Source organism: Cibotium barometz, chromosome 35 (assembly GCF_041138505.1).
Source record: "Cibotium barometz isolate CiBa-2024 chromosome 35, ASM4113850v1, whole genome shotgun sequence".
Taxonomy (NCBI): Eukaryota; Viridiplantae; Streptophyta; class Polypodiopsida; order Cyatheales; family Cibotiaceae; genus Cibotium; species Cibotium barometz.
In genome coordinates this window covers 49407435-49425014 of record NC_141080.1, presented here as the reverse complement: position 1 = coordinate 49425014, position 17580 = coordinate 49407435, and the positions used below count along the sequence as shown (strand labels likewise).

Here is a 17580-nt window from a genome sequence, read left to right as displayed (position 1 = left end):
ACCCTGCTTCCTTGGTGGTTGTTGTACACATGATAGGAGAGAGATCAATGTAGTAGAGCTTCACGATGGCAAGAGCAAGAGCTTCAAGCTGCCCTTTACACAGAGCTATGGCACAGCCCCTCTTCTTCGCACATTTTCCAAAAATAAATAGGTCGACCGAGAGAAGGATAATGTGATGAGGTTTTCTTCAATTAAAATGTTTTTAAAAAATGACTTCTTTAATTGGGTCTTGTCCCGATTCACATGAAGAACCTCCGTTATGATACCAATGTTACACTACGATAACAGCAACACATCGATGATGGAGGAGAGCTCTGGATCACCACCTAGCCCATAGAGGTAATGAGGATGAGGTTCCCCACTGCTGAGTATATATGGTGGCCTGCCCGCCCACACATACCCGACCACACATACCCGCCCACACATACCCGCCCACACATACCCGCCCACACATACCCGACCACCCGTGGAACTACGCCCAAGTGCCATCTCCCCCCTGAACCCTAACTCACTCGCCACCCATGCTTTGGTGAGCGGTCTCTCAAAGTTCGATCGAGCTTTCATAGATGCACGGGCTATATGACACCTGTCCATCATGAGTAATCATCACTATCAAGCTGGCCCCCAACAATCCTGAACTTTCATAAATGGAAGCTTCTCAGTGACAATTGGTTGATGTTATCAGAGATCTTTGCTTGCAAACAATGAGAAATCTGCAAATAGGTAATTTCTCTATGGAACTTATAATATAGTAGTATCTATTGTAGCGGTACTTCTGCACAATATCTGTATGCCACAACACGTGACCAGAGCACACGTACATACACCCATAATCAGCAATACATGTGCAATCAGTAATTTTCTTCACACCCAAAATGTATTGCTACACTATAATAACCAAAGTTAGGATAGAGATAGTTCTAAACCAGAACTTTTCATAACACCTTTGCAAAGGCCAAATAGAGGCCAAAACGTACCTGAAACACGAATTTGGCTGTAAACTTTCAGTACAAAGTATGGAGCACAATATAAGTACCTCTGCACCTATGAAGATAACTCCCCAATCGATGATGCATAGCTCCTAGAGCTACCGAGGGGGTGTTGCACCAAAATAATAAGGGAAAGAGATGATGATACTCTTACCCATGTACTGGTTTCTTTACCTTCATATCTTCCTTTTCTTGCCACTCAGCTCCTTATCTTGAACTAGGCTCTGATACCATGAAAAGATTTAGGGAGAAGAGAGAGCTTGAGCTCTTGCAAGCACACACACTCTCACAACAAAGGAGAAGACACACACAGAGATGGAAGGCTGAAATCTTCTTCTACTTGTTACTCTCAAAAGAGGTCTACAAAATATATGTGAAAACCAACATAAGTACTAGAGTACTATGTACAAGCGGTCCATAATGTGAACATGCTAAGTAGGTGAGGTGGCGAGGTAAGTGTGCATAACTCGATTGGACTAGATAAGTATAGTCCAACTATAGAATCACTGGCGAAGCTCCATCATGTCAGCCTACTACCAAACACACCAGTGGTGTAAAGGTAGAACGGTCATCTAGGCACATCATGAGTGTTAGCTTATGTTGAGCTTGACATCTGAATAGTTTGAAGAGTATAAAAGAAAGATGGATAGTGTAAACACAACATTGTTTGAAGATTATAAAATAAAGATAGAGCACACTAGCTCTTCCCACACCCATAACAATGAAGAAGCTTTCCACTCAAGGAAAAAATTCTCCAACAACAACAAGAGCTTCAACAAAAATGGCTACATCGACACAAAGATGAAGGACAAGAAGCCTTGTGGTTTTTGTGGTAAAAGCAACCATCTGGAAGAGCATTGCTTCCTATAAAAGAAAGCACAAGGTCTCCTAGTAGAGCCAAAGGATGAAGTAGAGGAGTACTTGAAGAGGACTTTGATGAGGCCAACTACATTAGAGATGGTTGGGCTTTCTAACTACTAAGGACATTGGCCCTTGTTGGAATTAGGGTTGCAGGAATGCACACACAACTTCAAGAAGATGAGGAAGCTTGAGCACAACACAGTAGTGTATTATGAGTGCCAAAAAAAAGATAACAAGCCCTAGAAGATAATAGGCGTATATACAATGCACGGGGGAAAAAACCTCCTAGTGAGGGAAAAAGTGCCCCGGCGGTCCTAAGTGTGTTCACACACATCACTACTATAATATGGTAACAAATCCCCCCTGGAGTGATGCGGTGAACAAGAGCTAGCACTCATGTATAGGGAAGTGTCTAGCTATGTGGACGAATCCACAAAAGGGAGTAAGCCCAAAGCTTTGCGAAAAGCTTCGAACTTCTCACGAGGCAGAGCCTTTGTGAAAAGGTCTGCAAGGTTATCCTGTGTTGGCACATAAGCCAAACTGATCTCTCCTGCAGAGAGTCTCTCCCTGACATAATGGTAGTGCACCTCAATGTGCTTCGTACGAGCATGGAACACTGGGTTCCGCGCAACTGCCAATGCGCTCTGACTGTTAGTGAAGATGGTGGTGGCAGATGGCTGCCCAACACCCAAATCAGCCATAAGGCGTCTGAGCCACACACACTCAACCGTAGCTGTGAAAGCTGCCCTGTACTCAGCTTCACAACTAGAAGTGGCCACAGTAGGCTGCTTCTTGCTCAACCATGATATGCATGAGCTTCCAAGCATGAAGCAAAAACCACTCGTGGACACGCGTGTGTCATAACAACCAGCCCAGTCAGAATCTGAAAAAACATGTAAATCTGGCGGCAATGATCCCCCCTTGGGATAAAACAACCCAAGATGCCGAGTACCACTCAAATAGCGAAAGATACGCTTCACTGCCTGCCAATGCTTAATGCCTGGGCTATGCATAAATCTGCTCACCTGTGAGACTGCAAACTGAATGTCTGGCCTCGTAATGCATACATAAATGAGGCAACCAACAGCTGTCTGATAGAGTGTGACATCAAAGTGATCTCCAGCATCATGAAGACTCAACTTCAAACCTGTCTCCATTGGAGTAGCAATAGGCTTGCAGTCTTCAAGGCCAAATCTCCGCAACAATGTTTCAATATACTTTGTCTGACACAAAGCAATACCTCCATCACACTGCTTAAATTGTATCCCCAAATAATGATGCAAATGCCCCAAATCTGACATCTCAAAAGAGGCATTCAAATCAGCCTTAAAATCAGCAATATGACTCTCATTTGGTCCTGTGAGCAGCATGTCATCGACATAGAGAGCAATGATTAGATGTACACCATCCACACGTTTAACATACAAAGTGCTTTCTGTTGGACTATTCTGAAACCCATGTGCAGTCAAATATGCATGTATTTTTTCATACCAAGCTCGTGGAGCTTGCTTTAAACCATGTAAAGCCTTTTTTAACCTGCACACTTTGTTTTCCTGCCCTCTTTGAACAAAACCACGAGGCTGCGATACATACACCTCCTCATGCAAATCTCCATTTAAGAACGCAGTCTTTATGTCCAGCTGATGTACATTCCAACCATTATGAGCTGCTAATGCACAGATGCTACGAACAGTGGTCATACGACATGTGGGAGCAAAAGTCTCATCAAAATCAATGCCCTTCTCTTGAGCATAACCTTTTGCAACAAGCCTAGCCTTATGGCGATCCACTGTGCCATCAGGCTTACGCTTCAATTTGTATACCCACTTAGTGCCAATGGCCTTCTTGCCAGGGGGCAAGTCACATAAAGACCATGTACTATTCTTCATAATAGCATCGTATTCTGCTTGCATAGCAGCCATCCAATTTTCTGAACTTTGTGCCTCATCAAATGAAACAGGCTCACTTTCATCGCACATACTAGAAACAGCCAATGCATAACAATCTGACGCATAAGAGGCACCATGAGAGCCAGAACGAGTGCGACTAGACAAAGGGGCATCCAACTTGCTGTCACGCAAAGTCTGCACCAGCCATCTGGGCATGTTCCTAGAGCCCTCAATCTCTTGTCTCTCATCCTCAAGTGCATCATGCACATCTGCATCAGATATAGGCTGATCTGTGCCATCATTTAAAACCTGCATAGGCTGAAAAACTGCCTCATGAGGTATTGCACTTGACTGTGCATTACTGAAAAGAGGCAACAATGTATCATAGACATCACGTGAGCTGATATCTGTCTCCTTAGTACATGAAACCAAGGGCTGAACTGCATCTTCCACAAATACAACATCACGGCTAACCAAAATGCGCTTTGTCTGTGGATGATACAAACGATAGCCTTTGCTCTCAGCACTATATCCAACAAAAATACATTTGACAGCTTTGTCATCCAATTTTCTGCGATGTTGCACAGGCACTAATGCATATGCCAGGCAACCAAAAACACGTAAATGGCCAACAGATGGCTTGCGGCTATGCCAAGCCTCATATGGAGTGACAACCTGTAATGCTTTGGTGGGACACCTGTTTAGTACATAAGTGGCACACATGACAGCCTCAAGCCAAAAACCATGTGGTAGACTTTGACTCTTAACCATACATCTTGCCATTTCCATGAGAGACCTGTTTTTTCTCTCAGCCACACCATTTTGCTGTGGTGTATACGGCACTGTACATTGGTGTTTTATCCCACGCTCAGCCAGAAATGCATTAAATTCTGAAGACATATACTCCCCCCCTCGATCTGAACGGAGGGTGCCCATCTTACTTTCTGACACATTTTCAGCCATAACCAAAAACTGTTTGAAGCACAAAAACACTTCGGACTTTGCCTTCAAAGGATATACCCATGCATGCCTGGTAAAATCATCAATGAAAGTCACGAAGTAAAGGTAGTTTCCAAATGATGGAGTTTGCATGGGACCACAAACATCACTGTGAACAAGCTGCAATCTGCGTTCAGCTCTCACTGATCCATCTTTGGGAAAGGAAGCACGCTGCATTTTACCCAATATGCAGCCCTCACAAACATGCTTGACAGGTGCCTCAAGCTTAGGCAAAGAAGACACCATTTCAGATTTCTGCAGGCGCAGCAAACTTGCAAAATTCAGATGACCAAAACGTGCATGCCACAGTTTTGCATTTGAAATAGCCTGCGTATCCATAATAGCACATGCTGAATCCTCTACACATTTGCCATCCATATTGAGCTTATACAGCCCTCGGCATAGTGAACCAGATGCTACAATGATGTCACCACAAGAGAGATCATGAACAGTACATCTGTCATCCACAAATTTTACAACTAAACCTGTTTTGGCAAATGCGGAGACTGACAGCAGATTCTTTTTGATCCCTGGCACATACAATGCATCAAAAAGTGTAAAGGTGTTGCAATTTGCAACATTCAGCACAATCTGTCCAACTCCTTTAACGAGATAAGAGGAGTTATTGGCACAAGTGACAGTATTCCCTGTGGGAGCAGACTCAAGGAAAGTGAATAAACTGCGCTGCGAGGTGATATGCTTAGTGGCACCACTGTCAAAGTACCATACATCTGAATCTACTGCAGACATACATGTGTCATGCAAAGATGGGTCATAACTGCACTGCGCATTGAATGCCCATTCTGTATCTTGAACAACATTAGCAGATTCATTGTTAGAAGGAGAGGCATCTGCAACAACAGCCATACCAGCCTCTTTCTTCTTAGCCTCTTTCGCAGCCAGCTTAGGACACGCTTTGATGACATGATCATTTCCCTTACAGTACTTGCAAAATGTCTTCTGTTTGTCACCCTTCTTCTCATCTTTGTCTTCCTTCTTTGGTTGCGCAGCATTTGCAGATTTCTGCTTACTAGAAGAAAAGCCAGCTTTACCTTTCCCGCTTCTCTGACTAGCAACGAAAGCTTGATCTGCGACACGCATAATATTCCTGTTTTGCCTTGACTGGTCTTCTTGCAGCAAAACAGAAACTAACTCCTCAAATGATAAGGCATTGGGATTGCCTTTCATCATCAAGCGAAGAGTGGAAGCAAAACCCTGATAAGAATCTGGTAGACCATTCAAAACAGTCTGCACAAGTGAACTGTCTGACAGGATTTCATCTGCAGAAATGAGCTGCTCTTTGAAATCCTTGATCTTTGTCAAAAAGCTATCCATAGAATCACCTTCGTTCATATGCTCACTCTCCAACTGTTTTCGGAGGTAAGCAACACGAGCCTCATTTCTTGCCTGATACAATGTGGCAAGTACATCCCAAGCATCCTTAGAAGTCCTGCAGGAGCGAATATGTGGGATAATGGTACGTTTGACAGACAGCGCAATCAAGGCATGAGCCTGCGCATCTCTACCATCCCAACGAATCTGCTCTGCTGAAAGTGGTGGTTCTCGAACAGCTGCTACAGCACTTGTGCCTGCACCATCATCAACAGTACCTGTTTCTGATGTGTTTGCAGCATTCCCAGCCACAATAGGACGTGCATCAATACCCTGCACAATGTTCCATAACCCCTTTGCTACCAATACATGTCGCATCATATATGCCCACAATGGATAGTTGGTGCCATCCAACTTATCCTCAGCAGCCAACATGCGGAATACATCATTGTTGTCAGCCATGGCCAATGACTGTACTACTAGATGTAAATGCTGTCTGTAAGAGGTAAACCTGTATAAAATCGACCTGTGCTATGTAGCACAGCCCAAAACAGACGAATGGGCACCTGTCCTGCAGATTTTAATCTTGACAGAAAATCTGCACAGTAGGACGATTTTGCCTGCGCAGTACTTGGAATGCAAAAACGGAGGGCGAAATGACTTCAGATCAAAATTCTGAAACGAACAAGCCTTACGGGCTTACCCACGGCATATACTAACCTGCAGACGCTCGTGAAACCTCGTCGCAATCGGAGGAGATGAAGCGGCAGGTGCCGGTGATGCTGCCCGGGAGGAGGAAGCCTGCTCTGATACCAATTGTTGGAATTAGGGTTGCAGGAATGCACACACAACTTCAAGAAGATGAGGAAGCTTGAGCACAACACAGTAGTGTATTATGAGTGCCAAAAAAAAGATAACAAGCCCTAGAAGATAATAGGCGTATATACAATGCACGGGGGAAAAAACCTCCTAGTGAGGGAAAAAGTGCCCCGGCGGTCCTAAGTGTGTTCACACACATCACTACTATAATATGGTAACAGCCCTCACTACCGACCTCAAGGTGGGAGGGGGGTCACTATATGTAAACCCTGTAGAGTCACGTGCGTTCAAGGCATATTTTTTAAATCTCTTATATGTGAATTTTCATCAACTAAAATTGGGAAGCCATGAATGTAAAGTTACAAAGATCTGGAAGAGTCAAAAATCCTGTGCAAAAAATTTGAATTTGTTTTTATAGACCCCTTCTTTCTATGAAAAAAGTAAATAAAATATACCCTTTTTATATACTCATGTGATATATGTTCACGTTTTTTTGACTCCCCCCTCCCCTCGCTATATCGACTACCCCATAGTGTAGGACCTCACTTTGTTTGTTTGTTATATGTACTAGGAGGCAACCTACTACTTTCATTCCCATAATGTGAAATTTGGGTAACAGACCAATAGGCATATGGACATTTGTTGAGGGAGGATTTATTAGGACATTAGTCATCAAGTTCCTAGCAATTTATGTGTTAAAAGGACTCAATGTCTAAGGTTGAAAGGTCATGTAAATTAAGCTCAAACTCATCTTTGTCTAGGCACCTCTAGTGCAAGTGGGTGTAAGAGATTCCAAGCGGGTGCAAGAGATTCCAAAGATTTAAATATAGCTACCATCCTAGATTCCAAGCGGGTGCAAGAGATTCCAAGCGGGTGCAAGTGGGTGTAAGAGATTCCAAGCGGGTGCAAGTGGGTGTAAGAGATTCCAAGCGGGTGCAAGTGGGTGTAAGAGATTCCAAAGATTTAAATATAGCTACCATCCTAGATTCATGGAGAACTTTGTGGAGATATATGACATCATTAACTTTGTGGAGAACTTTGTGGAGATATATGACATCATTAATGATGTACACTGTGCATTATATTTTGAGTCTACAAGAGACATCATTCATGATGTACTATGCATTGTATTCCCACTCTATAAGAGACATCATTAATGATGTACAATGCTTTATATTCCCAGTCTATAAGAAGAGACATCATTAATGATGTACTATGGATTATATTCCCAATCTATAACAGACATCATTTGATAATAAATAAACTACATGTGTGTTCCTATCTCTAATCAGCTCGAGGTGCAGTAAGCTTCATCGTTCTCTCTCTTAATTATGTACTATCCATTGTATTCCCAGTCTATAAGAGACATTAGTTGATGATGAATAATCTGCATGAATAATCTGCATGTGTGTTCCTCTCTCTCTAATCATCTCTAGGAGGATTGAGCTTTATTACTCTCTCTCTTACTTCCTCTCATTTGCTTAAATAGTTGTAAAGTCATGTAATCCTCCTTAGCTGCATTGCACAATCATAATGCCATTATCAATTTTCTGGTCTAAGACATAGTTTTGCTTCTCTGTCTTGCATAGCATATTTTGTACACAAGCATCTTTTATTCGTAAAAATCAAAAAATCAAAAACAAAAAATCATCATTGCTTCAACTTGTGACACACACACAAATAATGCACAACACTACTAGGATAGAAGCTTGGACAACCGAAACCCTTCATGTAAATCTATGGAGAGGGGCATCTTTGGCGGTGGTAACATTGGCCCAAGGTATGAGCTATTGCCTAAGGAGGGCTACCATTATGTTTGACTAGAATAGCATTATGTTCTTTTAGGCACTTTTTTGTTGTTTCTAACCATGCACATACATTGGGACTTGACAATTGCAACCTTGTCATGATCAAGAGTCTAAAGGCTAAAAACTACAATGCAACAACAATTGTTGCATGGTGGACTCCATCTTCAAGTCCCGTGTTTTCTACCTCAACACATGCACTAATCCCTCGACTTTGAACTCTGCATAGGTCTGAGGATGGACCTACATTAGGTCATTTATGGTGGTTAACTTGGCAGATGACTTTGAAGGCCTCACTAGAAACTTTATGAAACAGTCGAGGTATTTATACAAGTGATTCGGCATCAACAAGTCTAGTGATTTTGGTCAATTTGTATTTTTACCCGTCTAAGCGGTTTTTTTTGCACATAATGCACATCTTACAATTTTTTCCTCTCTAATGAGCCACGCATGATGTAACAAAGATGACTGAGCTAAGTATAATACCGACATAAATTCACATATATACTAGTAGTCTAGCATACACAAAATTAGAGATTTACACTATGGCCACCCAAGCCTAGTAGTCTAGGGTGGAAGCATGCTAACGCGCTACGCTTTTGCCGGTTGTTAGCAGTAGTAGTTTTTAAAAATGGACATGTGGTAAAATTTTTACAAATCAAATCATAACTTGTCGGAGATTATACATCAAGATTCTTTGTTTCAATAGCTGATAGAAAATTTTACATTGTGGCTCATCTTTGGATCTAGTTAGCACATCCAAAAATTGTGCTAATTAGCAATGTCCTGGGACATGCTTTTTTGAGAACATTAACATGCTTTGACCTTCTAGCATACACTAAATTAGAGATTTACACTATGGCCACCCAAGCCTAGGTGATCGACCACTTATTAAGTTTGTATAAAAGATAACCCTTCTAATGAGAATGGATACTTCCCTTATGTGAGAATTGAGAGCCCTTGTCTACTCTTATTTCCTCTATCTTATCTCTCTAATGTGTGAGTGAGAGTGTGAGTACTTTTGCAGGATTTTTTCTCCACCATCATATTTTCTTGTAATGAGGTGGAATGTCCTTGGATTGTTACGTCAAACATCGTTCGGTAATGACCAACGGTGGAAGCTACAATACAAACTAGCTTTATCAAGTGGTTGGAGGGCCTCCCTTTGCAAAGCTCTATAGGGGTAAGAATCGTCATCCCCATGACACATTATTCTAGTTCTCTTAGTCTCTAGTTCGATCTACAGGTTTTTGTGTGTAGAATGCTTTCTTTCTTGGTTGAGCATTAAGGAAAGGAGTTAACAAGGGTGAAGGGAGAGTCCTCTATGCCTTGATGGAGGCAGCAAGAGATCCATCTTCGTGATGGTTCTCTCTCACAATAGATGGGAAATAAAAGGGGAAGCTAATACAAGATAGAAACCTATAATCAAACCTATCTAGTATATCCATCAAGAAAGCATCCGAGAAACAAGAAAGGGAAAGAAGGAGAGCTCACAAGAAAGGGAAAGAAGGAGAACTCACAAGAAAACTATTGCAAGGGAATGATTATGGCTTACTTATTGTCAAAAATGGCTTATATATAAATTACTAGTTTTCACACTAGGCCGGCCAAACTTAAAAAATATATCAACCTCTATTAATAGTCTTTAGTAACTATGTACACCAAGTCCGTAGACTTTTCCTATTTGACATTAAGCATATGGTAAGGCCACTTTATATGTTCCAACATCAGCTTACAAAAGTTAAGGATTTATTCGCACAAGTAAGATATCAAAGCGCCTTGCTACTGTAGGCCAGACGATCGAAACCATGTTAGCCCAACGAAGTGGTTAAAGAAACTTTTAGATTGATGACCAAATGGTTATTTTAGAGCATTAGAATTAGACTCACTTGGTGATTGATAGACAAAGAAGAGAAGTCAAAGGAAGAGACTATCCTCATTGTTACCACATAATTAGGTATATAGGGCTATGGAAAATTTGGACTTTAAGGAATGCTAGGATCTTTTCATCATCAAGGGATGAAATTTGATTAGGCTAAGAGAATGTGCAAAGCTAACCCTGTTGAATGCTAATGCATTACATAATGAGAAGATTGATGATCTATTTGTAGAGATTGTAAATGAGGACCAATGGAGATTCTTATATGCTATCCGGGGAAACATTGTATATACTATGGAGCCTACCCTATTTTCCTGTGTTTTCAAATATCAAAGAAGTTTACCACGTATATCATAGATGGACTAGATCTATTAGACATCTTAAGGAAGAGAGATTGGAAAAGACTGCCTTGTCAAGGTTGGGCCCAAGACACTAAGATGGTATAAAAGGACTAAGCAACATGCTCGGGGGGTTCACCTAAAAATATGAAAGTATAGCACGTGAGTTTAAATGAAAGGGTTTTCTAATTTAAAAATTTAAGGTAAATTTACAAAAATACATTTATAGAAAGGTTTTTTTTAATCGATTTTGAAAAAAAAAAGAAAAAGGGATCATTTTATTCATGAAAAAATCAAAAGTAAGGGATTTTTTAAATACGCCTTGAACGCATGTAATACATAGGCTTAGTAGTGCACCCCTAGAGGCAGCATGTATACACTTTCTTTGCCTTGATGGGATATCCTACAAGAGGGAGACCATAGTAAGGTTTGGATCAAGGGTGATCTGGTCGTCGAAGATTATACACCCAAAGGGACGAGATGCAATTGGGTTATCAATTTAACTAGGAACAATCATCATTTGTTTGGGAAGACAAGATGTGGGAGGTTGTAAGCTCTCTTTTAAATGGGGCTTGCTAGATGTCTTTTGTAATTTTTGAAGTATCCAAAGTGATGGTCTATGATGGGCATGTACAAAGTGATGTTTTATAAGTATATATATATATATATATATATATAAGCTCTGGTTATCCCCCCAAAAAAAAATGTGGACACTCATACTGACTAATGTTCTGAATTTATTTTTTAATGGCTTTTTCACCTTTTTTTAAAAAAAATAAGCGTTCAAATTACAACATAGTCTCCGTACCATGAGCGAAAAAAAATTATGCATTTTGCTCACATTTTGAGGCTTCTGTATTTGCAAATTTGCATAGACACATGAGACCGTTCATCGGATTTTTTTAAAAAAAGGGGCACCCGAAATATTCCCGTGGAAAGCCACGCTTCGAACTTTCCAAGAGATGTCCGTGCTCTATTTTCCTGGGAGAGGGTTTCAGAGCTAAGCATTACATTACATTAATACAAGTGTAGGTAGCATTACTTAACCTGTATCACATTACCACAAGAGAATTAAGTAAAGCTCTTGAAAGATCGACACATTTGAACTTCTCTTACAAAAGCACTATCACATGGGCTTTGTGGACCCATTTTGGGTTCTATTTTTAATACCCATAATAATGCAGCCTTTATCATGTATTTTAAAAAAAATCATAAACAAAAGAGAGATACATCAGGGATGTAGAAGGGCGCCCCCCCCCCCCCCCCCCCAAAAAAAAAAAAAAAAAACCCACCATGCACACACAGAAACACACAAAAAAGATCTACCCCGAAAAAGTTAAAGTAAAAAGGAGGTTTTGTGCCGCACAACGGTTGCATTCAAAATTGAGCTGTGGTACTACTCATCACAAGCAAAAGGGATGCCAAAGTGAAGATAATATGCAAGTAAGATATTGTGCAACTGTGGTTCACGGAAGAGGTTGTATTGGTGGAGTTGCCATTGTCGATCGTGGCATTCGTGGTGCCGTTGAGAGCGATGTTGGAAGTGCTGTTGACGCTGAAACAGGACACAAAAAGGCCATTCTTTATTATAGCACAATGATTAACGACATGGATGATAGTTAATGCATAGGGAAAGGCAAATTCTAATCTTAAAGAGGAAATGGATCAATTCTCAGGCTTGATTTTTGAGGGGCACCCTTGCCTTTCCAAAGTGACTGGTTAAGTGAAATATAGCAAGTTTTTTTTTGTATTTTAGTGTAATTTTTGTCGAGCACTTTAAATTTTTACACAGCTAAAAAGTTCAAAAACAGGTAGGCCTAACGCTCGTCAAAAAGCAACTATGATTCTAAGGGGAAAAAGGCCCTGGTCCCAAGGGTGATGGGCCTTTTCAGCCTTGGGCCTTATCTTCTGTTAGGAGACCATACACAAGCTTTTATGTTTAAAATCTAGAGAAATTATCAAAATAGTGGGCTTCTAAGTCTTGCTTTCTCTAGAAGGTTTGAAGACATTTGATGCCCAAGTCTTCAAATTTCAGCACTGCCCAGCCCCCTAACATAAGGTCAATGCCAATGCTCATAAATCGGGTCGTACTGAGACTATGTTGGTTTGTTTTTTTATGTCTTTGTCTATGTATGTGGAGAAGAGAGGGAGAGAGATAAAAGAGAGAAAGAGGGAGGGAGAGCTACATATTTTTGCTACTGTGCAAAGCATAGTGCCTTGATATATGAGTATGCCAATTTTGATGCTTTCTTCAAAGTCCTCCATGACTATCAAAATGGTCTTCAAATTTAAGGCTTCCTTTATGGTATCCAAACCTTTCCCGTCCTATGATGGGTTGGGGGACTAGGAAAAGTCAATATACATGGAAGAATACTCTTGCCGTCAAACCATTAGTTAATTTTAAGAGATAAAATTTTTACATTTTAACTATAAATCTCAGCATTTGTATAATTTCTAATGATTTTTAAATCTAAATCCAACTTAAGCATAAGCATTGCCTTTAATTTTAAGGGTTGAAAATAACGTTTTTTTTAGAGTAGTGGTTAGTGCTACATGAAGTAAATTCTAAGGGCAAATAAGGGCCTGACATACCTTCCTGGGAAGACACAAACACCAGTACCTGCATGTACCATAACAGACAATAATATATATTACAGTCGAGAACTTCATTGTAACAGGCAATGAGGCATCTCTAAAGTAGCTTATTAAACGAGCTTACACAATGCACCTTAACAATCAAGTGGAGGTTAACTATGACTCTTACTGGGATCAGTGGTTGAGACTGTAGCGACACCGTTGAAATCGCAGCTCCCATCTAACCTGTTTTTATTTTGGTAAAAACTGTCGAAAGCAAAGGAGGCATGCGCCTGGACACTGTCCGGCTCGTAGCAGAGCTGCCCAGGCTGGATTGCAGTGCAGTTGGCCCGCCCGACTCCACATGCCCAGTCGAGGGCAATCTGCAGCGCATCAGAATCAGCTCCGGACTTAGCAACACAGTAGAGCTGAGTGGTGGTATCGTTGGCCAGCAGAGGCCCCGAATTGCTCAAGCGTAGCAGATAGATGGGCGCCAGTTTGGACGCATTGAAGAGCCCATAATTCCTCGCAGTGGCTGAACCCACCTTCAGGTCCTCATTGAAGAGCTCGGACAGATAGATGTTGATGCTGGCGTTGCGGCGCTTGGGCGTCCCCGTGTTGTTCAGTATGTGTGCGATCAGGTTGCTGTTGTAAATAGACGCATTTTCCTCCGTGGCGTCGGTGTCCGTCTGATCTCCGGCAGAGGGCCAGCCCGACTCCGACACGACAATCGGGAGCTCGCTATGGTTGAGCTGGGCGAGGGCGAAGAAAGCAGCATCGAGAACGGCGTCGAAGAGGTTCCGGTACTGATAGAGGGTGTTGGTGTCCGTCACAACGTTGCCGGGCGTGATAGGGTTAAGGAGTGCGTAATCTAGCAGGATAACTCCATTGCTGGATTTGTAGATGTCGTAGGAGTAGATGTTGAGCATGAAGAAGGAGCCGGTGGAAGAGAGGAAATCGAGCATGGGCTGGAGGACAGAGGTCCAGCTCTTGTTGAAGTAGGCTTGGGAAGGGGGAAAGGAGTCTAGAATGATGGAGGGCTCGTGCGAGGTAGAAATTTTGATGTTGGAAGAGAGATTGGAAGCCAGAAGGGCGGAGCGGAGGAATTTCATGGCCGGCACTAAGACGAGGGCGGCGTTGGGGTCGGAAGTGAGGACCTGGGTGCCCACGCAGATGGCGGTGATGTTGGTATTGGGAAGATAGGCGAGGACGTTTGCCTTGACCCAGTTGGCGGCGCTGGCGTTGGACTCGCCCACGCTCAGCAGCTGCGTGTTGGGCAGAGTGACCATTACCTGGATGCCCGTATGGGCCAGCGCCTGCAACATAGACGCGTTGGCGTCGTAGAGGCGAACGTTGGCGATCGATTGCCGTCTAAGCAGGTCCACGACCTGCTGCGGCGACGGCGCCGCCGAGAACTGCGTGCCACAATTAACCCCAACGAATCCGCCTGCAAAAACGTATAGCGTAAGCCCCTCTCACGAGAAAGCATCATGAGCTCACGAACGACACTCACCTGCAGAAAGCCGGGTTAAGCTTAAAAGGCAGCTGCAGAGTAGCAGCACAGAAGCTGCGAGTGGAGGCATTGTATGCAGAGCTGGGCGTTTTATGTACACACAGGCTTCAAAGAATACAGAGTAGATAGAAAACGAGGCACCAGGAGTTTTAGGGAAGACTCCAGACTCGCGCGCGGCACCCTTCTGTCAGCCGACCCTCGGGCCTCCACCCTGGACGCACGTGCACCATCTAGAGCGTCGTCATGACACGTTTGAATTTAAATTTGAAGTTTTAAACAGTATCCTATGGAGTATGTCTAAGTTGTCAAACTAACTACCAATGGCCAAGTGCAAATGCTAACTTGTGACGTAAAATGCAATCAAATTTGGTTCAAGCTTCATAAGGCCCATTACACATCCTCATACCCCTGCCTGCCCATGCTGATGTGGTGGGGGTATCTACCGCCCATAATTCATGGGCAGGCAATCTCCCCCGCCCAATCCCCGTCTATACATGGGTGGTGGGGTATGTGTAACGGGCCTAAGTTCATACTCCACAAAGCACTCTTCGAAAAAAAGTATTTTCCCAAAAAAAGTGGAGAACCTTTATCTAAAAATTTTGAAATTATTTATTAAGAAAAATCTTGGAATCTTAAGGTTTTTGTTCTGTAACTTCTCAAAATATAGAGGTATTTGTACCTTCAAGTTTTAAAATCGCGAAGGTATTTTTCAAAATATATAGGTGCAAACTACCCTAAACTCGAGTTTTAAATTTAAAGGTATTTTTCAAAATATGCAGCAAACTATCCTAAACTCGGGTTCTTTTCGAACAATGTCACAAAGCATGAAAAAAACATCAACTAAACATAAATTCTTCTAGGCACTAGAATGGTAGTTGCTCCCCTAGCTACATAGGGTTTACCATGGCCTATTGACCAAGTTAAAGTGGTACGCCCTAGTTATATATGGTTTTCTCGTGGCCTAATTAACTTTAACATGACCAAAAATATAGCTAATTGGAATTTTTTGGGAATAAATGTACACACACACACACACACACACACACATAATTACATCAACAGATATACCCGCGATTATACCATAATATGTAGGGTTTTCTCGTGGCCCAATTAACGTTAACATGACCAAAAATATAGCTAATTGGGATTTTTTGGGAATAAATGTACATACATGCACGTGTGCGCGCACACACACACACACTTAATTACATCAGTAGATATACCCATGATTATACCATAATCTGATCAATATTTACATTACATCGTGGCCCAATTAACTTTAACCATGCCAAAAACATAGCTGATTGGGATTTCAACTATTCACACTACCACTTTTGGGTAAGTTCCTTAAAACAAGGTAATCAAGCCTCCCCTTTAATTGTGGCAAAAAGAGCAAGTTAGCTTCAAGAACAATGTCAAAAACTAAAAATTAAAATAAATCGAACCAATGACTCCAAGCTCAACTAGTTTTCATTGAAAAAATGCATAGATTAGTTAGTTTTATATGAAAATTTTAAAACTTGAATCTTTAAATTCAAAGCTAGGCAAAATTTTCAGGTTTTGAGCCATGAAAATTACACTAAAGGACGGTTGTTTCCTGACACTCTTCATGAAGGCAACTATTTCCAAAGCATTGAATAGGTTCTCTTCTTTTTATTCCTTGAAATCATACCCTCCTAATTATGCTCCTCAATTGTGCAAGTGTATGGGGGAAGGATAAACTTAATATTTGGGAGCTAATAGCCAAGTTTTGGCTAAGATCCACGTAGTAGAACAAGGCCCTTAGTACACAAAAAAAACTATCTGGGAATGCTCTTTTGATATAAAGCTTGACACATGTTGTATGATGATTTGCATTTAGATTTTTGAGCAAAGGAGTTTTGCTGGCAAAAACTAAGGAAATTTTGACCTTGTCTTAAAGAAAGCGGGTTAAAATTTATCGTTTTTAGTTATAAAACCGGCCAATCAAAAATATTCGATTATCGAAACTAATTCTACCGGTAGTAATGAAGGAAAAGTGGTTGAGATTTTAAGCAGCATTTATTTTAAGGAATGAATTTTCATATGTTTTAGTTATAAAACATATGGTAGAAAACATATTTTAAGGAATGAATTTTCATATGTTTTAGTTATAAAACATATGAATTTTCATATGTTTTAGTTATAAAATTGGCATATGGTAGATATTTAGGAAACAAAAACAGGATATGTCCTTATTTTGATTGGTTGAAAAATAAATATATATATATATATTTTTGGAGCATTGAACGCAACCCTCCAACATTTTTGGTCACTACTGAGGGTGACGACTCACGAGCAGCTTTGTGCTTGAGTGTTTTCGGCCAATGTGGGGCTGACCAGTGGGCCAGGGGGGGCGTGGTGACGTAAAATTAAACATCACTGCCACCGACGTGGATTACATAGCACCCTATGCCTTTTGTTTAACACAAGCATGTGTGTTGTGTGTATGTGTTTGAGGGGAGGGCGGGCAGTACTCGAAAAAAAAAACTATTTTCTCAATTGGATATATAAAATTAAGAAATTATCAACAATGAAGAGTTTTTTTATTTTTTTAAAGGTAT

General features: G+C 41.4%; 1 protein-coding gene across 1 annotated transcript; it reads right to left on the bottom strand.

The window, feature by feature from the left end:
- Positions 1–12049: 12049 nt before the first annotated feature.
- LOC147618555 (glucan endo-1,3-beta-glucosidase 3-like) lies at positions 12050–15126 on the bottom strand. Its single transcript, XM_086775182.1, has 4 exons — positions 14999–15126; positions 13676–14932; positions 13504–13531; positions 12050–12466 (listed from the first exon to the last, which is right to left on the bottom strand). Exons 1-4 carry the CDS (start codon positions 15066–15068, stop codon positions 12289–12291), a joined length of 1533 nt encoding a protein of 510 aa, XP_086631308.1. The 5' UTR covers positions 15069–15126; the 3' UTR covers positions 12050–12288.
- Positions 15127–17580: the final 2454 nt, after the last annotated feature.

Bases quoted from the DNA above. Each gene is read 5' to 3' on its own strand.
- LOC147618555 (XM_086775182.1), bottom strand. From the start codon at position 15,068: ATGCCTCCACTCGCAGCTTCTGTGCTGCTACTCTGCAGCTGCCTTTTA. The intron at 14,933-14,998 runs GTGAGTGTCGTT...ACGTTTTTGCAG, and splicing joins CTTAACCCGGCTTTCTGCAG to GCGGATTCGTTGGGGTTAAT. The intron at 13,532-13,675 runs GTAAGAGTCATA...TGGTACATGCAG, and splicing joins AGTCTCAACCACTGATCCCA to GTACTGGTGTTTGTGTCTTC.